Source organism: Mesitornis unicolor, unplaced genomic scaffold, assembly GCF_000695765.1.
Source record: "Mesitornis unicolor isolate BGI_N332 unplaced genomic scaffold, ASM69576v1 scaffold35761, whole genome shotgun sequence".
Taxonomy (NCBI): Eukaryota; Metazoa; Chordata; class Aves; order Mesitornithiformes; family Mesitornithidae; genus Mesitornis; species Mesitornis unicolor.
In genome coordinates this window covers 13,632-39,431 of record NW_010166621.1, presented here as the reverse complement: position 1 = coordinate 39,431, position 25,800 = coordinate 13,632, and the positions used below count along the sequence as shown (strand labels likewise).

The following is a 25,800-nucleotide window of genomic DNA, read 5'->3' as shown; positions in this document are numbered from 1 at the left end:
GGGAAAGAGACAAAGCATGTTGCTTTTAACGTCCTTGGAAACCTGTATGGACATTTCTTAGATGTGACAGAGAATCACTTGGGTTCCCAATAATTTTCTTCACATCTGTTGATTTCCATCTCTCTGGAAGAGATTCTAAGAACAGATCCATCTTTGAATCTGCAGAGAAAGTGATGTCCTGGAGAGAGGCATCTTCTTCCTGGACTTAGCCTCTTCCATTGAGTGATGCAGACCCTCAGTTAGAGTAACTGTTCTGAAAGGGTGTGGGACCATCCTTAGCTGGTCTGTATGGGAGTCTGTGAACAGAATTGCATAGACTTCAATTAGAGAATGGAAATTAACTTTTCACTTTGTAACACGATTTTGTAGGCTCACAGGTTGCAGTGGATTGCAATACAACAGGTGCTGATGGTTATGAGGTGTTTTGGACAGGCAACGGTGTGTATATTGATGTATTTTATGTGGGCAGAATTTTTGCAAGTCCTTATGAGTAAGTATATTTTCAGATTAGAAAATACTCTGTTGGCAATCAACATGGAACTTTCTCCCTTTTACATTAAAATATTTAGCAACAATTTTTGTTTGCTTGAATAACTTTTAAAAAAAAAGACTCTAATGCTTGCCTCTTCCAATTCATTTCTGCTTTGAAGTAGAAACTTGAAACATATTAGAGACATGGACTTTACATGTGATTGTACTCTTTTTGGTCACTGTAAAACCTGTCTTAATTTCCAGCCTTGGAAAAAGGTGTTTTGTAGACTTACAGTCTCAAGATTGTAATATGGTTTCTACTGAGTAGGCTGTGGCCTGGTAGAGACCTCTTTCAGTTGGATCAATCATGCCCAGGCATATGATCCTCAGACTGTCTCTTTCTTCTGCGTTCTCCTTCCCTTTCACATCTGCCTCTCTGAAAAGTTGCAAGAGGTCAAACCTGTGCTTTAGAGGAGAAATTGAGACTTCCAGGTTTAAGAGCCTTGAGTTAGAGAACTGTAATTGAGATCAGCTGAAGAGCTAATGGAAGATTTTGTTGAGGACGTTTGTACTGAAGCTTAGTGAGGTGAGAGGAGAAAAGGGAGATGGATTTCCAGTGATGAGCTGGGAGGGAAATGGATTTGGACTGAGTGAAGCATGAGAAGGGCAGCTAGGAGCTAAGATGAGGGTGAAAAGCAGTTTAAATGGAGTTAGGAGAGAAGAAGTTAGACCAGACTTGAAAAGGCAACTAAAATTGGAGCAGAAGGCTATCTGAAAGTTTCTTAGATATTACAGTTCTTTAGAAATTTTGGGTTTTTTTTTTGTCAGCCCTCATCTCATGGCGGTGCTATGAAGAAAAATTGTGATAATTTTTTAAAATTCTCAAACACTGTGTGAGAAACTGATGAAGAAATGAGAATAACTTCAAAGTATGAATATAGTTGTGAGAAATAATTCCTCATCATAAACCAAAGGAGAAAATAAAATGCTGAATCCTTTGAGTGCTCACCAAGAATAAACCCTATACAAAAGTAATATCTTGTACTGTCATAAAGAATTGTAATGTCATAAGCAATTGGGTCATAATACAGAGACATGCGGTCACTGAATTGATATTATAAAAGCAATGTTATTTTTTGTACTTCTTAGCACTTAAATGGTTATCTTTGTAACCATTAGTCATTTGCATTAGTGATGTTGATTCATTCATTCCTTGTTACAGTGTTCAAATTACTGTAATTTTTTTGCTCAGAAAGTGATTTGTGTGTTCCTATGTATGCCCTTTCTGATATATTTCAAGCTTTTTTTTTTTCCATTTTAAATGGTAACTAGAACAAGTTTTCAGAAAAGAGTAGTGCTTGGCTAAGTAGACTAGTTAGTTAATTTTGCATTTGAGATCTACGGTTAACAAGGTAGCCCTCGTTTTGCTGGTGGTTAAAAGGTTGTTTAGTTCACACATCGGTCACACATCATGGTACACATGACTGAGTGTGCAGCACAATGAGCATTTTTGTGACCTTGTACAGCGTGTGGGGGATAACCCATGTCTCTTAATGGTGCAGCCTGACATTTTAGCTGTTTCAAGTCTGTTTTAATCCATGAGGGTGAAGGAGCAGTTTAGACTCCACTCTCTGCAGCTGGAAACATGCTGTGAGTTGGTGTTTGCTGCTGGTCACCACCTTTGGTATCTCACCTGTTCCAGAGCTGCTTACCACAAGATGACGCCCTTGTACCAGGGCCTCTTTCTGTGTCATATCACACTGTGGAATTCCTCTCTCTCTACCTACTCTTACAGGTGCTGAGAAGCCTGTGACAAGGGTTTGCTTAGGTTTGTAAGCTATATTTTTGTACTTCACCCTATAGAAATCTTATATTCTTTCGGGGAAACACAGCTCCAGATAAGATAACATCTTGGTGTTTTCTAACGTCTATGCTAAATGCCAATAAGAGGCCCTACTGTCATTTGGGTTTCCTTCATATAATGTAATTGCTCATCTGTTCTGAAGCATGGTTGATGTTTGCAGATGGAAACGACCATTGCTGTGCTGCAGCTGTACGGGATGAAGCCATTCCAGAAAGGGTTGTGGTTTTATGGCTCTGTTTGTCACCTTTTGGACAGGGAGGAAACTTATTACGATGGACGCCCTATGTATTCTGTGAAGCTAATAATTTCAGAAGTGAATAGTGAAGATTATGAGCAACCGTTTGTCTGTCAAGCTTCAAATGCCTTTGGACAGGTTGCATCGTATATTATATTAAAACACAGAGGTAAGAAATATTGTTATTTTTGAGGCCTGTGTTTGTCTTGACTTCCCCAGAAGGGATTTTGATACCAAATGCTCATATGTCAAGTTCATGGAAGTCAGATAGATTACAATTTGCTGTATGTATGCATGTACCTGTGCACAGGGGAGGAGTCACTGTAGCACTGCATTTATCATTATTAAAATAATAGATGGAAGTGAAAAATATGATACTCAAATTTGTACTACATTTATGTAAAAGATCAAGTTTGGACAAATTTAGCATTAAAAATAATCTTCCTATATTTTTGTGCAGTTCCTGATATACGAAGGTGGCTGACTGGAGGGCTTGTCTCTTTGTTAATTTTAACATTTATTACATTAATAATCTACAAGATTTTCAAGATTGACTTGGTGCTTTGGTACCGTAATTCTGTCTGTGCCTTTGCAAGTGAGGAAGGTATGTGAGTGTGACCAGGTATGTCAGTGTAACTAGTCTATTGATTTTTTTTTTTTTCCACTTGCTGTTACTTCTAAGCAATAATGTGATTATTTAGTAGAATGTATGTGGAATTTCCTTAAGGAACTTTTAGATATGCATAAAGACATTCTTTGGCATATTTTTTCAGTCATATTTGTAAAATACATAATCATCATTGAGTTAATAAATGCTGTATAGTATTGAAGGCTGTCATGGTGAGATTAGGTAAAAATAAACTCCAGGTTTTCCCCCAAATCACATGTTGCTTTTTGCTTTTCTATTAAAAAAGACTACTTTTTCTGTAGTTTCTTTACATGTAGATTTAGGGTCACTCTGCTGATGATCAGTAGGTGTCAGCAGAGCTACATCCTGTAAACTAGCTGTTTAAAGACGTGCTTTAAATATTTTTATTGAAAAATCAGACTTTCATTTTCTCAGAGATTAATTTTGGTGTGGTTTTTGGTTTTTCCTCTCAACTTCTCTCTTTTACCCAACACTTTCCTTCTGAATTCTGTCACTTATGTTGGTTACACCCCAAAGAGAAAAAAATTGTTACTAGTTCTCTATTCTGTGATTCTTCTTATGTGCTTTTATTGCTGTGGTGTAGACAAGTACATTGGACAGGTGTGGGAAAAATGGGAATAAAAGTACAATAGAGACTTTGACAGCTCTCAGACTATCTGAAGTTCCCCATAGCTTTAAAGTATTGGATTAAATTAAAAGGATTAAATTAAAGGATTACATGCATTGAGATAGTTAACATTTATTCATGGCTGTTCTGAATGCTCTCACAGAAGAGTAATTTCAGCTCCTGGTTAAAAGTTCAGTTTTCCCAGAACACTTTAATAGAGTTCTAATGAAAAAAAAAATCACATAAACTATGTTTTGCAGTTTGTTGAGCTAAAGTTAACTAGTTGAGCTAAATCTGATTTTGGTTCAGTTTCTTCATTTCTGTTTGTTATGCAATTTTGACTGAAAACCTCAGCTGCCTTCTGGCCTTTTCTTCTACCTGCCTTTCCCTCACAGAATTATTACCTGAAAGAATTGCCATTTTCCACCCTCTCTCGTGGTTAGTCAGAAGTGGAGATAACTGCTGTTGACTTTGTTTCAGGAGAAGTGGTGAAGAAAGTCCTGCAAGAGGACATTTCCTTAATGTCTTGGCACCTCTGTGGTTGAGGGCTCCTTCCTGGAGGTTCCAGGTCCTGCATCCAGCTCACTTACTGGCACATCCATTCCCATAAAGGGGAAAAAAGATTAGATTCTGTGGCTCATCATCTTTCATTTGATTTGTAGTGTTTTAGTACTTTGATGTTACAGATAGGTGAATCAGCCCCCTATTACTATTTTAAAGCAGTCCAAAATGACTTGGTGCTTTGCAATAAAGACATGTTGCTGATCTTCATTTTTTTAAAATATAAACATTTATATTTGTTTTAGATGGGAAAATCTATGATGCATATGTCCTGTACGCAAAAAGCAGTGAAGGCAGAAGCTTCGATCGTCTGGAAACCTTTGTTCATAGAATACTCCCTGATGTTTTAGAACAGCAATGTGGGTATAGTCTCTTCATATTAGGAAGGAATGATTTACCAGGAGAAGGTATGCCTTAATTAGTAGTTAATAGGTTATCTTTTGACACATTGTTCTTGGGTTAGGATATCATGTATACAATTAAAAACCACCTGCTTTTGGAAAACAAATCTATATTTGTTTATTTTTAATGGACAATTTGTCCATTTGTCCAATGGATTTTTTAATTTTAATTTTTTTTTTTGTTTCTTACAAAAAATTCTGTTCTGACATTATGAAGGTCTGCACTTTCTTTTAGTGATGAACAAATGAGCATTCAGCAGCATTAATAATACTGTTGGGCTTCTTTGAATGATAACTGCTTCTGGGGACTGGAGAAAAAAATTTTTATCGGGAATTTCAAGCAATGGATTATGAATCAAGAATGACAGTTGGGAGATCTTAAACCTCTCAGTCCTCTGAGCTTGCCACTGCTCCATATATATGCATATATTTTACATCAGTTGTAAAGTTTCTGTGCAGACTTTGATTGCTCCTTCATTACTCACAGCTGTGGTCAGTGTTGCTGATGAAACCCTTAAGCAAAGCAGAAGGCTGATGATTATTCTGGCATCAGAAACATCTAGTTGCTGCCTGTTAGAAGACATCTCTGAACAACAACTAGCTATGTATAATGCTCTCATCCGTGATGGGATTCAAGTGATTCTTATAGAAATGGATGAAATACAGGACTACGCGGGCATGCCAGAATCAATCAAATACATTAAGCAAAGACATGGAGCTATCCAATGGAAAGGAGACTTCTCAGAGAAATCTTGTTCAGCAAATGCAAGATTCTGGAAAAATGTGCGCTATCGAATGCCATCCAGGAAAAAGCTCTCTTATTCTGAAGTGTATTTGTTGCCCCTAACTTCAAACAATTCTGCAGCAGAGGGAAGTTAAGATGCACTTATTAAAATAACACTGAGAAGGTAATTCTGAAATGTGGGGGGTTATTTACACAAATTATTTAAATTAAAAAGTAAACATTTTCTTCAAGGAGTAGAATCCACTCATTCCCTCCCCAAATTATATTCTAAAAGAAAAACTGTGCAGCTTCATTCCTGTTCTGGATTTTGGATACTGACACAATTTGTTGTGTTAATCTCACACAGATATGAGAAGCAAATGTTGTTGATGGTGGTAGACTGTTAAATAGTTGTGGTCCACACAAATGTAATATACATGGAAGAAGCAGCTGGTTTCTTTCTTTTTTATTTTTTTTTCAAATTGAAACTTACAGGCATTTTAGTTTTCTTGTGTGCAAATGAGTGTGGGAGAAAGGTTTCAGTTACTGTGGTTAATTGTTAGCTAACTACTTGAGTGTAGCATGACACTCGGTGACATATTCTTTTACCATGGGACTTTATTTTGAAGCTGAATTATGTCTGTTTTCTCTTCTTGGAAACTTTTTGTTGCAAGTCACTTAGGAAAATACAGTATTTTTTTGTGGTACAATAAAAGAAATCCCATAGAGGCAGATGTGCTGATTGCTCTTTATTTAAAAATAAGAAAATTCCACAAATGATTAGTTGGCTAGAGGGCTGCTTCTGGAAGCTTGTAGCTTCAGAAGGAAAAGGCAAATACAATGTAATCTGTGAAAAAACATTTGTTTTTTAATATAGCAGATATATGTCAGTTTATTGTCTCTCTGTGCTGACAGAGAAAACAGTCTTAATGGTGTGTGGTTTAAGATAAATTGAAAGCATTCTCTGCATCCATTTTTTACTTTTCAACCATAACTATTTAGTATTTATTCTGTTGACTTGTTCCTGTCAATTTATTTTGGCACTTCAGATTTCCCTTTCCTTTTCTTGCCTGATGATTAACTTGTCTCAAATTTTCCAATTCCATTGCATCTTTCTGTCCATACTATGAGGATATTTTTTTCTGGGAGACTTCCCTCCTTTCATAATTTTCCTCCCATATCCCACTTTCTTACCCGTATGTCAGCTAGTGCTGAGATATGGCCGGTTTCATGTTTTAATGTACATATCTCTGACTGTATTAATTCACAGATTGAGGCTTATGTGACAGGGAAGAGCACACGCTCCAAGCCCAGACTCAGAACAAGTTGTTACAGCCCGGTGGAGTCTACACGGTGGCCCCTAAGATGACAGCTCTGACAGACTATTTTTGTTTTTCTTTTAATTTACCTCTGTATTGCATCCTTGAAGGTAGAAGAGGACAAAGATGATCTCACATTGCCCCTTTATCTTGATGCCTTGAGCTTTTGCTAGAGGGGAAGCCCATTCTTCCTCTTGTTCACAGGCTATGGTAATTTAACTGCTATACCTCCTTCCATAGCAGCTTCAACTTGAAGGTGAAGCAGGCAGAATAAAGTTAATGTCTATAAAATCTGGACTAAGGAGAGATATTTTTCTCCTAGAAATACTTCAGGATATATTACATTGTAGAACTTCAAAATACATGTAAGTAAAATCAGTCGCTAGCAGCTTTACTCTGGAGTACTCCCACGTCTCTGGTTTACTCCTAGATGCTACAATGAATGAACACAGGAGCAATTCCTACACTCGCTACTCCCCTGCTGCAGCAGGAGAGTAAAGGCAAAGTACACAAATTGACGTGTATGCTTGTTCTCTTTCAAGATGGGATAATATTAACCAGGACTTGATGTGTTTGTTGAGACATTCTAAACATTAGTCACTAAAAGTGAGCTAGAAAGTAGTACAAACCACTTGTGTCCTCAGCCCACTCCGAGATTGCTTCCCATGTTAAAATGAATAGGAAAAAGGAATCTGATGTCTGCTGGGTATCAGGGGGCACAGTGAAAAAGTACGGCTCATGTGTGGCTTCCTCCGAGAGAGTGCTGGGCTTACTGTGGCATTGCAACTGGAGCTAGAGCTCTGCTTGGCAATGATGGTGACTATCAGGAGTTGGTATTTCACCCTGAAGAAAGGTAGAAAGCTCACCAAAGCTCACTTCTGCTCTAGAAAGGCTGATCTTAAATTGCTGCTCCAGATCAGGTAACTTAGATGTGTAAATTATTTTTCTGGTTCGTTTTGCCCCAGCCAGCAGAGCATCTCCCTTATGAGGAGCGGCTGAGGGAGCTGGGTCTCTTTAGCTTGGAGGAGACTGAGGGGAGACCTCATTCATGCTTATAAATTTGTAAAGGGCGAGTGTCAGGAGGAAGGAGCCAGGCTCTTCTCAGTGACAGCCAATGACAGGACAAGGGGCAATGGGAGCAAGCTGGAGCATAGGAGGTTCAATCTGAACATGAGGAAAAACTTTTTTACTGTGAGGGTGACAGAGCACTGGAACAGGCTGCCCAGGGAGGTTGTGGAGTCTCCTCTGGAGACATTCAAAACTCGCCTGGACGCGTTCCTGTGTAACGTCATCTAGGTGATCCTGCTCTGACAGGGGGGTTGGACTGAATGATCTTTCAAGGTCCCTTCCAACTCCTAATATTCTGTGATTCTGTGTGTGATTCTGCGATCTTGCCTTATTTTATATTTTTTTAATACAGCGGTAACTGTAGTAGAAGGGGAATTTTGAAAACTGTCTCATTAGATCTTTTTTTGCACTGCGCAATTTTCCTGATGGGCATTACTTCTGTTGGCAGTTATTAAAATAGATGTTCTCTCTCCCCTTTATCTCACCAGTGATGTGCACGAGGGGAGCGCTTCCTTTTCTACACTGTCCATAGTAACACACCCCAGTGCTGCCTCATCTCTCCTCCACTCTCTAATGCTGATTTTGATCTTTTACACTTTCTTGCTCAATAGATGTACTGTGAAAATATACAAATTCCCTGTAAGATGGGGAGGACCACATTCAAGTCCTTAAGATATTTTTTTCTCTCTTTGAGCACATTGTTCCTAATACTCATACTGTTTGTTTGTTTCTTTACTAATTTGGGTTTTTTTTTTCTATTTTTCAAATATTCATAACTATTTCTTCTGTGCTGTGGAAGTGGGTGACTTGGACAAGCAGTTGGAGTCGGAAAGAAATTTTGGTTGTCTACTCTTATTCTAGAAGCACACAGACCCACTGTATCAACTAGATCTGTAGTTTCTGGTTAAGTTGTGCCATAACCACCTAATTTCAAATGAAGCATAGGAGAAGTGGCAGGACAAATGCATCTTTGTAGGAGTAAAAAAGTTACAGATAGGTAAAGGATGTTATAAATTCCCACATTTCTGAAATGGTGAATAAGCAGGATGTTCAGAAGTCACAAGAAATGATATTAATCTATCCCATTAAAACAGAAAAGAAATGGTAGTTAACTCCCTACATATTGCCTACAGGAACAAATAATGAAAAAGCTAAAGAGCTGTCTTGACAGGGACATTCACAGTGAGAAAGAACGTGAGAGCCATATGTCCTCCTGCCATCTGTATATGCTCTCTTCTGGGTCGTGACATCTGGTTCTGCTTGATATCTGGCTCCGAATCCTGTATTTCTGGAGTAAACAGGACTTGATTCTCCTCAGAGATTGAAAAGAATAGAACACATGCAGACTTCTGCAAGAAAAGCCAAGTTTTTAATAAAAACCTGTCTTCTCAGCCTAGATCTGAATGGCTTGGTACACAGATGCATTTAAATGAGCCAAGCATGTGTCAGCAGCATCTGCTGCCTGTTTTTAAAAACTGTGAACTTTGGTGTGTTTGGCATTGTTGAACAAATAGTTGGTACCTAATTTAGGAGATGAACTAGCTTATTTTGGAGGAAAGGGCCACTTCCAAGAGGGTAAACAACTGAGGATGGGAAAAGACCGGGGTGCCAGGTTGAGGGGGGGTGAGGGAGGAATCACATCTGCCATAGGAAGCGTCTGTGGGGATCCCACCACCCCGCAGCAGCCTACGGCACTGGAGTTGTGTTGTGCAACACCTCCCCCTGGTGATGCGGAAGCACAGGATGGGATGAAGCTCCCCGTTTTTGAAAGAAAACCCACTCTGTTTACATACAATCATAATAAAGTTCTGTTGCTAATAATGCCAAGCCACAACACTAAAAAAACCCCAACAAACCAAAACAAAAGCTAACCAAAAACTCATCACCGAAAGAGAGTCAAAAAAAGAACATGTTCTGAGTTAGGCTGTAATTGTTATTTTTAGTGGTTTCCCCATCTTTTTTAGCAACCAGCAGGGAATATAGTGGAAAATGAGATTTTTTTGCCTTTGTGCCTGTACATCTGTTAATTTAGTACCTCAGAATTAATTGGGAAATGGGGAAGAATTACCCTCTGTAGAGCTGTGTCTCTTTATCAGCCTCCAGCATATGTCAGCTAGATCTGACTGCTTTGTGTTGAGCAACACTTCTCATTGCTTACCGCAAGAAAAGACTACAATTGGAGACCACCTCATCTGGGATCTGAGTTCCAGCAGATCATCTGCGTGTGATGGCTGGAAGACCATTACCAACTGTGTGCTCCCTCAGCAATTGAGGGTCCCACAGCACATTTGACATAGCGAACTATGGAGAAGTTGTGCCTAATTTAATTATCTAGCCCACTGAGCTGAGCACAAATGGATGCAGCGGTAACATGGTGAGAAAATCTTGGAGTCTGGAATGCTGAAGTGTTTGCAGGACCCTGGTTTGCACATAGATGGTAGGCAAGATTCAGTGGTCCTGGAGTTAGTTGAGTGCATCATGAAGGCCATCCAAAACAGACATCACAATGTTCCTGGAAACAGGAAGCATGGCTAGTTCTCCCTGGCTCTGAAGATATGGGAATCTAATTTCACAGACAATCTCAAGGGACCTAGCAAACTCTCTTTTCACTGCTGCCTTTTTTTTTTTTTTAATCTACAGCCATATGATTTCTAAGTTGAGGACAGTTTGCAAAACAGAAGTGATTGGGTGATTTCAAAGCCTGTCTAGACTCTTTGCCAAAATCTATGGGGAGCAAATTTTTTTACTTGGATTCATAACTGCTTTATTAATGATAATGACAAGGATAATAATAATAGAATTAAAAATGCAACCAAATCAAATCATCAAAATGATCCTGTCATTGCTCAGGCAAAACGTGGATTCTGAGATCCAGAACTAATGGTGAAGATGAGACTTTGCAGAAAGTGATTCAAGCAATTAACAGAGGATGGCTGGGGCAGAGTGGTTCGTAATGCTATTGTCAATTCAAGGAGGTCTCAGTAGTAGTTGGATTTTGTAGCAAGCACTCAGGTGGCAGTTCTTAAGTGTCATAGCAGTATACACATCAGGATACATGAAAGTACCTAATGACTGAAAGGTCTAAGAGCAGCCCCAGGCATGCTTCGTGTGGTCCCCAAATGCACACTGCTGCCAAAGCTGGAATTTTCTGCTCCAGCTGTGGGGATGTTATAAGCAGTAATGGAAATCCTTGGTAAGGCTGGGAGTTATGGAAGAGAGGGGCTCAGTGGGTTAGGTGGGTCTTCAGGAGTCTGAGAGTCAGCCCATGCAGTTGTTTCTCTTGTTCTCCAGTCTTATCGCTCCCCTTTTTTGAAACGCACCGAAAGAGGCTGCCTCTTGCTCATCTCCTGCTTGGTGACACACAGATGCTTATAAAAACCAGCCTTACTCATATGTCTGCACAGGTCCTAGCTGAAACTGAGCTAGAGCCTTGTAGAAGAGAGACACTACATACACTTCTTTCAAGGATGTGAATAATACAGGGTAGTGGCTATTTCCAGTTACAGAGTAGAGTCCTGGTGAATAGTATGAGATGGTCATTCATAGGAAATAAAATGAGAATTCTTTGCTATATTGTAATTGGGGTTAAATCAAAGTGTGTATTTTGCAAAAGAAAACATTCTATTTTAAAAAATAACCATATGACTTCTTCTTTGGCAGCTAAATACCATCTCAACTGAGTAAGAGGCTAATTGGAAAGAAGAAATCCTTGTAATGCTTTAAAAGTGTTTAGCCAATTTGACCTAAACCTGGCAGCATTATAATGTCTTTGTGGTCTGGCCTGAGGGAGGAGAAGGGAGGAAGTGAGGTGAAATAAAGCCAGCAGCACCCTACATAATTACTGATTAAGATAATGTGTAGCATTTTGAGCTACTTGTGGGACATGTGAAGCAGTGAAGTGCTGTTTTATCTTTGTATATACCTCTGTCTAACCACCAATGTACTTACTATGAGTGTATTTCACTGCTTTTGGCTTTTCTCTTTGAAGATAACTGATGATCTTCTTTTGATTTCCTGAGCGAGGCCACCTTCTGGGTCACCATGTTCCTCTCACAAGACCCAGTGTCACGGAAATTCCCTTGCCTTAGATGCAGAGCAGACCTTTTCTTCCCCTAAAAGTTCCTGGTTTGTTTTCAGAAAAGTCTTTTCAAGCAGCGAGTGAGTACAGAACACTTTTGAGGGGGAGAAAAGCAGAGACTTTACAGATTGTGTAGGGATCCAGCTGTGAAAGCTGAATTTGGAAACATTTTTGACCTACACTGAAAACCTGTACCTGTATTTCATAATGGAGTGCAGAATGTACTCACCAGTAAGTGATCCTGAATGCCTCAGTGAGGAAAATGAGGCTTTTGACATGCAATGAATTTTGGTTACAGATACTGCAAGTCTGCATGTTCCTCTGGCTAGGGATTTGTAAGGGCTGGAGGGTGATGTGCTGACTGCAATAGCTCCAGTTGACCAATTTCTTGAGCCAGGAGCTGTTTCACAGCCCAAGGACCCAGTTTACTTATGAAGGCTGCTGGGAATAAAGGGAACAAATACTGGAGAAGAGCACAAGAAATGCTCTGCAGAGTCAGGTCAGCAGCTGGCCAAGCCACGCATTTTGTCTTCAACAGTAACAAAAGGAGCTGCTGAAAATCTGATATCTCAACAGCAGCCTGGGGAGCTGCCCCAAGCCAGGGCAAACAAGTAGGTTACCGCTACCTTTTCCCCTCTCTGCCCAGCCTTAGTGTGCTCCAGCTTTGGGAGCCATTTCTGAGGGCTCAAGTGGGCGTCCAAACTGAAGCCGCCCTTGCTTTGGTGGTACACCTGCATGGACAGCCTCCCAAAGGTGCTGGCTCCAGCTGTACCTCTTGTTGCTGTCAGCTCAAGCCAACTTGGCTCTCATGCCATAGTCATGAGTCTGTGCTGTTTCCAGGCTGCTCATGCAGTGTCTCAGGTCTGATTCTGGGCCTGTCATTCTTAGCGGTTCCTCATGTACTCCTGCAAGCCCAAGGAATGAAGCCAACAGCAGGCAAGCCCGTTAAAAGAGTCCTTCCTATAGACCAGAGATGGCTCCACATGAAGACTCTCTCCTCTTGCTTGATCTGGCCTTACCAAGATGCAGCACTGGTTGCAGAGACACCTTGTGCTGGCAAGCTAATTGGTTTTGTCCCCACTAGCTATTAGCTAAGACTAGCTGTCGTATTTTAGTGTCACAAGTTTTAGAACATGGTGGTAGTTGACAACAAGTGAGTGATACTGTCATATAAGCACTCCTGGAGACCCTCAGGTGCTCTGAGCTCTCCGTGTGCTTTGGTCTCCCATCCACCTGTTTGCCTGAAAATGTCAGTAGAGAGCTTAGCACATTTGCAGCTGCTGGGCCATAGCTAATTCAGACTACATGGATTTCATCTCCAGCACCCAAGATGTGAAATCTGAGTTCCACTGAAACCCTGGGATCAGGGCAACATACTGGTGTCTGAACTCTAGAGTTTCTTTAGTATTTTGCTTCCTTTTCTCCTCTGTAGCAACAAACAAAACCCCATGTGAAACATGCTGGGTTTTGTGAAGCTTGTTTAGCTTGTGTTGCCTCAGTATTTCCTGTCATTTTGCCACTGCCTGTAGCAATAGTTATCAAATGATGTTGTGTATTTACAGTAGGATGCTTCTATCTTGCTGACTCAGCAAATATTTAGACTCAGGCAGGCTGTTGACTTTCTCTCTTGAGAATGAAAAAGAGATTTTTGTGCTTGCTGCAAAGTCTGTTGCTATTGGTGGGCAAGAAAGTCCTCAGAGTGAAGTACGGGAACCCAAACACCGCTCTGTAAGCCTTTAAAAACCACACACAGTGAAGATTATTTCCATTTGGGTATCACAATGCTGAGTTGATCTGTTGATATTTCATAACACAATTAACCACATCGTTCCCCAGAAAAACAGTAGAGCTGTGTTTCTTTATTAAGGTGACTTTGGACCCTGAGAGGTATTAAAACAGTCAACTTTTCTTTTGAAGAAAGCAGTGTTCTTTGTTGGTTCTTGGTTAGCAAACAAACACGAAGTTACGAGAGAAGTATCTGCAGGCATCATGGCAGTGTGGCCATCCAGTGCAGCTGGATATCGGGAGAGTTGTGGGACTTTTTTGTTATTCTTCTGGCATGGCTTGACAGATGCTTATTCCCTGTCCTCACTAGTTTGGGTTGTCCTGCTCCCTCTGCCCACATGAGCTCCAAAGCTGCCCTTTCTGTTGCAGCAAAATTGCCTGTCCGTGAAACCTGCCTGAGAACCAAACCAGCTGAAAAATTACTGTGCTTTTGTTCCTCTCAGCTATTTTTTTTCTTAGGCAGATCTGTTTTCTGAACTGTCTACCATCCTGGAACACATTCTTTTTTTTTCCTGGCACAGCAGAGGCAGGGAAGGCGAGAGTGGATGATTAGGATGGTGTGAGAAGAACTGCTCCTAAAACACAGCCTTCGCAGGATTCATCAGCTGTTTGATGGTCTGTGTTCTTGTGGCTATGCCATTTCCAGCACTCAAGTATGGTCCTTTGGAGACTCCTCTGTAGATGGCAGTATCATGCCAGGAACACACTGAGGTAATATCTCTCTTCTCTGACCACTTGTTTGGGTTTTCAGGATTTTGTCTGTGTATTGCATCTAATGGACTTATCATACAGTAAGCAGCATGGTCTGAGATGCCAGCTTCTGATGAGGGATATTCTCTGCAACCAACACAGCTTTTTCTCATGATTTTACCCATCCCTTTATTAAGCTTCAGCACAATCTCAGTGCTGGCCATCCAACACATTAAAGAGAAAAAGATGATGGATCTTCAGAAGAGAGATAACAACCCTGTGTAACTCCTTGCCAGAGGACATTGCAGAAGCAGGAAGTCCACATATGATCCTGAGGAGACCAGACTTGAACTAGAGATCCAATTAAAAAAATATGACCTTAAAGTTCTTCTTGTTGAAAGAAACACATGCCTCTAGAAATTCCTATAATTAATTATAGTTTTCTTAACTGTTTATTTCTCTCCCTCCTCCTTTTTTGATTCTTCTCTCTACCAAATGTGTGCTGATAAATACTTTTAAAGATTCAAAATAATTGTTTTGGTTGGTATACGTATATAGCTAATGAGGACACAATCCTGTTTACCCAACAGATAAGCTATCAAAAGCTTCCAGATGCTCAGTTTCCAGAGAAACTGCAAGTACCATCCCTCCCAGCCTGATCACATAAAATGACCTTTTAAACTGTGTCTTTCCATCCTTTAGCATACGAATTCATAGCAAAAGAGTGCTTTTGCCAGTGATGTGGAGAGAGATTAAACTAATTTTCTGGCTTTATTTCGTATGATACACTGCCATTTCTGCTGAGCTCTTAAAATTCAAACTTTGTGGCTACTCAAAAGTCAGATCTGACACCCGAGGTTTTTCTGGGGCAGAAAACTAACCTTGACAAAGACTTTACACTGACTTTACAGTATTGATAAGCTTTGTGATGGTGGCAGGAGGAATGTCTGGAAAGAGCTCTCCACACAAGCACTTTCATTCAGAAAACTTCATGTTATCTGAGAAAGTTAGCATAAATTAATTTGCATGAACATAGTATTGCTTCTGTGATACCCTGCAGAGCTGGTAATGTCAGTGTGTATCAGCAATGTCTTTGCCCAAATTTAGACACACACCCCCTGCAAAAGGAAAGCGATGGTCTAATCTTGTCAGTATCTGAAGGTGAGGATCTCTAAAACCTTCAGAGGGAGTTTTACTCCCTTAATTGGCTACTCTCGACTCTTACTGTTGACTGTAGCATGAACTAATAGGAAATGCTTACTTCCACCTCCAGTCATGACACAAGCTGGCTGTCTTCTGAGAATAGATGCTAATAAAGCAGAAACAGCTCTGATACTACAAAAAATCTGAATGCATGGTATGCCTCCGCTCAGTTCTTCATTCTCATACTAGCCTTGTGGTTAGAGCAGTCATCAGGAAACATCTCTTGCCCTGAAGGAGAACGTGCACCCTCAATTCCTGCTAGGACACTTTCTGCTTTTTCTGAGGTACCTAGGCAAATTCATACCTGGTGGTGCAATTTTGCTTGTTGAAAGCAAATGTGAGGGAGTTGGTTTTGTCTGACCCTGTCCTCTGTGCAGTAAATAATCAAACATACTTTGCCGTTGAATCTTGTTAAAGCACTGTTGCATTTACCATTGAACTTTGTTAACTCACTGTTTTGTATCAATAAAGTATATTGTTACTTCTCTTTTATGAGCGAAGAGCATCTTACTCTCTCGCTCTCTGAGGCTGCTGAGACAATATGAAGTTGACCATGGAGCATCTTTGGCTTGGTGGCCTACTATGATTAGTGTGTTATGTAGTATGTGCCCATGTACTGTCACCTGAGGATGTCAGACAATGCGTTTAAGACACAAGACCCTTAAGATCATTACTGAACTAGTCAGTAATCTGAACACAGCCTATAACACTCACTCATGTACAATTATCCAAATGATGTCGTGAATCATGCAGGCTGCCTGGCACTTGCTTGGGAGTCCAGTGCAAGCTGCATGGTGACTCTGTGGAACTAAGAGTATGTGAGGACTTGCATACCATGATTTGTCAGTCTTTGCAGGACAGATTTTCACTGAACTCGTATGCATTTTCAGTAATTCTTTATAATTTTTATTTATTACTTTATTACTTCTACTTCTGTATTAGAGATGTTTATGTAACCTGAGAGATATCAACATGAAATTAAATAAATCATAAAAAAAAGGTTTTTAAACTCAAATAAGAGTCACCTCCACTTTTGTGTTTCTTCTGTTTTCCCTATTAATGTAAGAAAATAAGAACTATCATACCAGCTTGCACAACCTCCTCCAGCCCCATCCCCAGGTCTTTATCCTGCTGCTAACCAAAAGCACAAGCCATCAAAAACAAGCAAAGGAGAGGATGATGAACCCTGCCGGTGTCAATCACATGGGATGGACATCCTCAGTTTGAAGTAGCTTTTCCAACAGCAGCTTAAAGGGTAATCAGCGTATCTCCTCTTCTTAAATTCAAGCCATGCCTTTTGAACCCAATTGTGCATCTACTTCATGTGGCAATTAGTTTCTGTTTTTATTTATGTGAAAGAGTACTGTTTTCTGTTTTAACCATGTGCCAGATAATTTCCTTATTTCTTTTATCATTAGAAGTACTGAAAAATAATTTCTTGTGTAATTTTTCCTAGTGCTGGAAGTTCTCCCTTTTTTCAGCTGCAGTGCCAGTCAATTTGGTTTATCCTTGTAGCAAAAGCCCTCTGTACCTTTGGTATCTTTACTGCTCTTTTTAGTAACTTTTTTCATGCTATCATATCTTTTTTTGTCGCTGACAACCAGGATTACATCCAGTGCTCAAGATAAGGATATATTGCATCAGTATAATAACATTTCCTGCTTTGTTGTCTGTTCTTTTGCTAGTAACTTCTCACAATCTGTTTAGCCTCTTGGCAGCTGCTGAACATCAGGCTGTTTTCAGAGAAAATCCAAAATTACCACAAGATGTCTTTCCCAGGTAACAAGAGCTAATCACTTTCTATGTGTTGGTAAAAGTATTTCTCCTAGTATAATGCTTTGTGTAGATCAACGGCTAACAATAACAAACTAAATAAAGCTAAAGGGCACCTGGTCTCATGGGATCTCCCAACAAAATTTATCCACTGTCCAAAAGCAATAATTTTGCTACAGAGTTCACTGACACAGTGGCCTTTGCATTTCAACCCACGGGTAGTTAGTACAGCTGCCACACTCCAATGTGTGAGGCTGTGATGTGGTGAGAGAAGGACAGAGACACTTACCTGCTCGTGTCATACATATATGGGAGGTCTTGGACAAGCTTGCTTCTGCAGGCTGTTAGCTGTAGAGCATAAATCTAGGAACAGTTTGGCCTGTGGTCACGAACTCTGACAGCAATCAGACAGGAATGCTTGAAATCTGCAGCTCTTGAAGGCACTGAGGCCCTCAAAAGCTGCTGGGAGATTTTGCAGGCTCTGTTGCTGGCTGTGGAAATGAAGCAGAACAGAGTCGTTTCTAATCAAACACTTTTGGATAAAAAACAGGCATGAACTGACCTCTATTTCTGGCTGAATCCATGCTGAGGACTTGTATTTCTAGTGTAGGCATTGATTAGCTGTGGGTTAACCTTCTCACAGGGGCTCTGGGAGAGCTCGTGCTCCACTGCCTCAGAAATGCTGAGTGTTCCACTGTCTCACAGAAATCATCCATGGACCCAAAATTCAAAGAATAAATGGCTTTTAAAAGTGTTTGCCTAATGCGAAATAATCATGCAGCACTGAATTCCTGTGTAGTACTGGGCTGCCCATATTATGTCACCTATATCCTACAGGAAAACCACATGGGGCTTCTCCCATGTCTTCCCAGCAACTGCTGCTTCTTATTGGCAGCCAGCAGGCCAAATTGTTGTGCACAAAGACCTCTCAAATCTGTAAGTAGCCCTGGTGAAGACCTGCCTGTATTTGCAACAGGCCATAGTTACATACAGGTTGTTTTTCATCTAGAATCCTACAGAGATGAGGAGTTTGACCTGGGGGACAAAAGAAAGGTGAGCAATTGATGCATCAAGAGTGTGCTATGCAGGGGGAGTAGACATAGTGACCATAGATAAAAACAAATAGCTCAATTTAGATTGATGGAAAAAGAAGCTTGGTTCCTGTAACAGCTCATCTCCCAAGGCGACTTGCAGGAAAGCATATGCAGAGCTGCAAGAAGGTTTTCCATAAACAGAGGAGTTCTGGTTAGCGAGGGGAGAGAAAAAAGGTGGTGTTTATATTTTTGTGGTGAAAGCAACAAGCCTGAAACCTCAGGTAATAAGTGCTCAAGGAAACTCTGTATGCCATTTGGTATCTCTACAGCTTACAGATAGGCAACTGTCTATACTGCCAAAATTTCTTGCTGCTGGCCAAAGTGGATACATACAGTTCTACAAAAAAACAGCTCAATTGCTGACATACTCTGTCCTAGTTGCCATGTAAGTAGCTGCTGGGAGCCAAGGCCAGAGGAAGTTTTCACGCTCATAGCACTCCCTGCTTTGACAGGTGCTCTGAGGTCTAAGAACACCAAGGATTTCTGAACTCTAGCAGGGGACTTCTTGGAGTCTGGACATCTGGCTGCTTCAACTATAGAAAAATTAACAAAAATGTTGATTTTTTTGTTGTAGAAATAAATAAGTTGGGTGACATTTTCTTTTCATAGGAAAAGCTCAGAAGTTCTAGTTTTCATGAGGAGCTTAGATTTTCTTTCCAAAATGTTTTAAGCTTTCAGTGAATGCAAACTCCAAGTTGCAGCCAGATCTGATAGTGAAAACAATGAGAAAATTATCACAAAAAATGTTCTTCTAAAAACCCAGTCCATAAGCTATAGAAAAAATAAGACATTTTCTTAAATAATGCTATTATAAAAAATATAAATAAGTTTTACAACTAAAGTTCCGCTCCTGCATCTTGTCAGTATGTCTTGACCTTCTTTTATCAGTATGACATTAACTTCCAGTAATTCGTATAATTAAGGAACAAGCAAGACTATTTAGTAAGAAGTCATTATAAACAATATTTTTTGTCAGCAAATTATTTTCAATGACTTTCTGGAGAATCCCAACTCATTTTGGTTGCGTAAATTAATAAGAACTCTGTCTTTCACATCCAAATTTTGATTTCCAGGATGCCATGTATTTGTAGCAGCTTCTTCCTGAGAAATCGTGTAGAAAAAGCTCTTTATTCTCAGGGAAGAGGTCAGATAGTAACAACAATGTGCTGAATAATCTTCTGTTTCTACAGTAATGGGAAATAGAGTGAGTTCTGCACAGGAGGAGGTTAACTTCCCATGCACTCCCAGGTAAGGGCCTGGGACTTCTGGAATTAGTCCATACTGTTGCACCAAACAATGACCTCTTAGATCTAATGGTCTCTGACTTAAAATTTGGAAGATTTCACTTGGGCACATCTTGTTTGTGCCCCAAAGTTATTTGGACACAGCAGGGTGTCACAGAATGTCACAAAGCAAAACCAGACAGGCTGGTAGGATTTATTTTTAATGACTGATAACAAGCTCAAATGTTACTCTATCCTGACCAAAACGTCTTTGAGACTCCAAGAGAGATTAACAGTCTACTGGCTTGAGATGTTGGCTGGGAATTAGTGTCTCACATAGCTGACTTAAGAATTCTTAGGCTTTAGGATCAATGATCCAAAATATTCAATTACTCATCTAATAAAGGGAGGGCTCTCAACATCAAGGAGTTACCTTAAGTGGCATCTCAACTTAAGGGGAAAGTCCCCAGCTGAAAACTTGCTGCTCCAAGGAGGACTGACTTCAGTGCACCCTCCACTGGGGGTCCATTTATACCTGAGTCAAATCTTATCTGTGATCAAAATATGGTCACTTAAGCCTCCCTTTGTCTGAGGACCCCAACTTCATCACCTTTGACCCCCACTGTGTGGACTGGACAAGAGCTATGGGATAGACAGTCCTGGTGCTGCCAAGGTGAGAAGCTTGGGCATTGCTTTTGTTGGGTCCTTCTCAGGTCTTTGTCAGGGGAAGCATCTGCCACAGAGGGCTGGTTTATTCATCTTTGCTTTTGTGGTTAAACTTTGGATAGGTTTCTTGCTCAAATATACTTTTCTGTTCAGACTCACTCTCATCTCTGTACTGTAAGGCACCCTGGCATCCAAGCACAGGACCACCTCTGGGAATGGAAGATCCTGGAGACTCAGCAGAGTATTTTTATTTCCATAAAAACAACAAATGTACTGCACAGATCCTTTCTCTGGTGGGCTTTGTGGTCTCCCCACAGGGATCCTGCTGACGGTCTGGTGACACTCAGAACAGCTGCTCTTACTTTCATTCTGTATCCAGCCTCTGTGGGATGGCAGCGCAGCTGCTTTCCTTTTGGGGCAAGGCATGGAGCAGAGGAATTGAGAACTTCTTTAGAAAAGGAATCTACTTTTAAGATACAAAAGCTTTGGTGATGATGCTAAGATTGTTGGAATATTGTCCTTGGCCTGACAAGCATAGCTATCATTGTTAAGATCTTTTATAAACTGCTGATCAAATAACTTCCCAAATAACACATCAATGTGCAAGCCAAAGATATATACATGCCAGCCACACTAAGAAGGGCAGATATAATTCTTGTTTCTTTAGCCAATTTCTTCCTTCAAGATAATCTCACCTCCATTTTGCATCCTTTGAACTTTGGTACACTAGCGGGCAACTACAGTGGAGATGAAAACCTGATAAGAGACTTAATAGCTCTGCCTTGGTGGGTTGATAGAGAAAGATGAGTATGGTGAAAATACTGCTGGCTTTTTAACACTTTAATTCTTATTAATCCTTTTCTGTCCACATGCACGTCCTCACCTGCTGTTGTGTGGGACCCTGCTGTGCCAGTTGACCTTGGCTGGCTGCCAGGGGATCACCAAGCCACTGTATCACTGCCCCTTCCCAACAGGACAGGGGAAGGAGATATGAAAAACTCATGGGTTGAAATAAGGACAGGGAGATCACTTTCTAGTTACTATCAAGGGCAAATCAGACTCAGCTTGGGAAAATTAATCTAATTTATTGACAGTTAATAACAGAGTAGGATAATGAGAAATAAACCAAACCTATAGCCATCTTCCCACCACACCTCCCTTCTTCCTAGGCTCAGCTTTACTCCCAACTCTTCTACCTGCTTTCCCCAAGGGGACAGGGGGATGGGGGTTGTGGTCAGTTCATAACACTTTGTTTCTGCTGTTCCTTCCTCCTCACACTCTTCCTGTTGCAATATGAGGTCTCTCCCATGGGAGAAAATTCTTCACAGACTTGAATGTGGGCTCTTCACATAGGCTACAGTTCTTCACAAACTGCTCCAATGTTGGTCCCTTCCATGGGGTGCAGCCTTCAAGAACTGACTGCTCCAGTGTGGGTCCCCCACAGGCCCCAGATTGTGCCAGAAAACCTGCTTCTGTGTGGGCTTCTGTCCATGGCTTCAGTTTCTGCCAGGAGCATATTCCAGTATGAGACTTCCATGGGCTACAGCTTCCTTCAGGGCATGTCCACCTGCTCCAGTATGGGGTCCTCTACGGGATATAGGGTGAATATCTGCTCCATCATGGTTCTCCATGGGCTGCAGGGGGAAAAACCTACGTCACCATGGACTGCAGAAGAATCTCTACTCCGGTGCCTGGAGCATCTCCCTCTCTTTCTTCACTGACCTTGATGTCTGCATGGTTTATTCTCTCACATTGTCTCACTCCTCTCTCACAGTTACTGTGCAGCAGGTTTTATCCTTTTTAAAAGATGTTATCACAGTGGTGCTACCAATGCCACTGATGGGCTCAGCTTTGGCCAGTGGTGAGTCAGTCTTGGAGCCAGCTGAAAATGGCTCTGTCCAACATGGGGGCATCTCCTAGTGTCTTCTCACAGAAGCCACCCCTGCATGCCCCTCCAAGTCTTGCCACATAAACCAAATACACTCTGGTTAGGCACATACTTCCCAATAGTGTCTTACTGGGAAAACTGTCTCAAACTTCTCAATGAAAAGAACCAGCAGAGCTATTTGGAGACCAGCCCATTAATCTTTATCACAATGTGAGTGGTAATAGGACTGCATGATTAATGATAAAGAGAAAGGGTAACTCTTACCTTGGGGGATGAGGACCTCATCCCACGCAGAATATTATAACTCTTGAAATACTCTTGAAATATATTTCCGATTTCCCTTTTGCACAAAGCGTGAGGTGCCTATGCTAGCCACAAGTAAGGCACCACAACACAGAGAAACAGGAAAGACACTGCCACCTCAGTAGGGTAGATCCCCATTAGCTAAAAAACATTAGACCTACCATGGGTATGGACACACCCAACAACAGCTTCCCCTGCCATCCAACCATTTGGTAACTCCACCAGTGCTCCCTAGGTTGGCCTCAAAGAATACAGATAGTGAAACCTTCCCTGCCAGGGTCTCTTCAGTCCAGGTGTTCCCTACTGTGTGTAATGACAGTCTGTAAGCAGGGTGCAAAAAATAGACACAGCAATTATTTCCTGGCTAATAGAGGTGGGTATTATACAGCCAGGACTAATAAGCTGCTAGGCTAAGCCCTGCTTCTTAGAGCAGAGTCAACGCTGGTGTTGCTGAGTTGCTGTTTTCCTATCTCTGCTCTCGATCTCAGGATTTTATCTTTTTCTGTGTCATTATTTTTCTTCTCAAGTGCTTGAACTCCTAACTCTTAAGATCTCAATAACTTCATTCGATCTGGGTTTTTACTATTTTTTATCTAGAATGGCTTTAACTTGCATACTTTGCACAGCTCAGGACTAACTTTGCAGCCACAGTGGAGTTAAATTCATGCAGCTATGCTGCACCAAAACCAGTCGTTGAATCACAGGTGACTGTTTCTGGGCCATTTACTCCTAGTCCTGGTAACAACCTGTGTGGCCATTTACAGCATCCTGATACCAGTACCAGATTTTCCTTTAAGGTCTAACACCTAGTGGCAACTCCACTAGGTTCCCAGAAAACTCTTCCAGTGCTTCACTAATTTTCCTGCTAAAAGATTTGTCCTGCTGTCTTGTCTGACTATTCCCTGTTTCAGTTTAAGCTTATTACTTCTTGACCTCTTTGCTTGGAGAAGAGATGATTCTCTTGCTTGTTGGAGTGCTATGCATGACAGGCTGTCAAGAGAGCATGATGCATCTAACTTCTCAAATTTCTTGACATATTTTCTCATATCACACAGGAATTTTATTAGAAGCTGGGCCAAAAGTTACAAAGCATTCAACAATGATTGTAGTTTCTTATGAAAGCTGCAGACTGACTTTTGCTCAGCTGGCAACTATCCCCTTTAGCTGGGAGCTCAGTTTCCCGCCTGCATCATGATCTAGGAACAACCTGGACATGGAGAATGGACTATGGGATGAAGGGCTCTTTTGAGCTGTGTAGCAACACAATAAGCATCTCTAATCTGTTTCAGTGAACTTTATGATAGAAGAACACATTCTGTATCCAGGCAATGGAAGCTATTTTGACCTGAATGTATTTAACATTTCCCTGGAGTAGCCTAACATGTAGTGGTGAGAGGATGCTGAATCTACCACTGAATGCAGATGGTTACTCCGGACTTTTTGCCTGAGTCTCTAGCAAATGGTGTCAGGAAATGAGGAAGGCCTTGATTCATATGAAACTGCATGAGCCTGAGCAGGGAATTATTTGTGAGCTTTTCAATGTAGGGATCTGAGCTGATCCTGAGTGGTTGAGCAAAACATTGTGAGATTTCATTGTTGCAGGGCTGGTTTTTTTAGCTCTTTTGCATTTTTTTGCATTGTGTCATATGAGAAGTGCAACCCCCAGACCACTTCGAAGGAAACGCTATACCAAGAACTGGGGAAAGCATGGGTGTGACATTGTAAGGTTTTGCATACTGATATATAACACATCTTTGTGTATTGATGTGGAGTTGCTGCATGCTGACAGCAAAGTGCCAGAAACACTCAAAGTGATAAACAGTATTCATAACTCTGGGAAAAATAAGAGTTTGGATGACCATAGCATAACATCTTCTTGTTTGGTTAAAGAAAGAATGAATAATTGATTCTCAAAATGTCTTTACAGGTTATTCTATTAAGATGTACAAAGCTGATTTGTCCCCTGGAATCTGGCTGTTTTAGTACTGAAATTACCCCTTTAGAGTGGCTGCTGCACAAGAAGGGGATAGTTTGGGACCTTTGATCTGATGGGTCCTGGTTTAGTGCTGATGCTGGGAAGACTGCTCAGCAGTCTTGAACAGTGTTCCCTAAAACTGTCTTTCTGCCATTCAGAGGTCCATATGATCTCCTGAGTACCTGCTTTTATGGGTCACTGCACACTGGGTCATGTCCACCACTGTCGTGACTTCTCCCTCTCTGTTGCTCTCTCAGAGATGCTTCTGAATTTCCTGTGGAAAAGCTCTGCCCTTCCAACCTTTTTTCCCTTGGAGACTTAATTTAGCTGCTGATGTAGCAGCCTTTTTTATCAGCTTAGCTTCAGTGAAGCAGTTTCCTTCACTAAAAACTGGTGCTCCAGAGACCTTTAAAGCTGTTCTCGGGGAGCTGCTGCCTGACTTGTCCAGGTAAAGCTGTCACTTGTTTTCAAACAAAATCTATTTCAAAGCACCCTCTGAAGGCTGAGCATCCCTTCTTTGTTCTCCCCAGGCATGTGAGAAAGCAAATAACCAGTCAGCAGATTTATTGCAGTAGAATAATGCTAAAATGGAATAATTTGTGATTAATGTAAAGCCTATGGTATTGGTAAAAGAGAGCTGATTAATTGGAACTATGAGATGTAATCTCTGATAAGTACCTAAGATTACTAGAGTAATTTGCATTTGCTGCTCTGTTTGGTGGGAGGTGTTTCAAAATGAAGCTGTATATCTAGCTCCTACAAATATGAGTTACACAAGCCAATTAAAAAAAGTTCCCAGTAATATCTGGTACAAACTACAGCAGAAAAATTAGTGTGAAGAACCCAGCCACAGAGAGCAAGTCACTGCTATACTTTCTGAATTTTCCAGATGGTAGGTTGAATTTTTATATTATCCTTTAACCAAAAATAACTAATGCTGCTGGAAATAGTGTGAAGTATTTTATAATGAAGTTTATTTCAGTTCACTTATGTGCTTCTTTATCTCAGGAAAAAACCAGCAGATTAAAATAGAAGATACACTTATGCGATTCACAAATAATTTTGGGACCAGCATAAAGACTTACCCTATAATGAAGCAAGTTTAGAACTGAATTTGTTCTCAGTTTTCTGACAGATATTTTTGCTAATAATTTAAAGACACAGAAAATAATTACTGTCAAATGGATTTTTCAGTTTAGTGTATTTATGTACTTCTTTATTTG

The 25,800-nt window shown here is 40.7% G+C and overlaps 1 protein-coding gene across 1 annotated transcript in view; it reads left to right on the top strand.

Moving 5' to 3' along the window:
• The window catches only part of LOC104548880 (interleukin-1 receptor type 1-like), a 9,905-nt gene extending 4,205 nt beyond the window's left edge, over positions 1-5,700 (top strand). The window contains exons 5-9 of the mRNA XM_010195024.1: positions 370-490; positions 2,591-2,739; positions 3,031-3,174; positions 4,633-4,794; positions 5,276-5,700. Coding sequence (XP_010193326.1) covers positions 370-490; positions 2,591-2,739; positions 3,031-3,174; positions 4,633-4,794; positions 5,276-5,667 — 968 coding nt within the window. The 3' untranslated portion in view covers positions 5,668-5,700. The remainder of the gene's footprint in view (positions 1-369; positions 491-2,590; positions 2,740-3,030; positions 3,175-4,632; positions 4,795-5,275) is intronic.
• Positions 5,701-25,800: the final 20,100 nt, after the last annotated feature.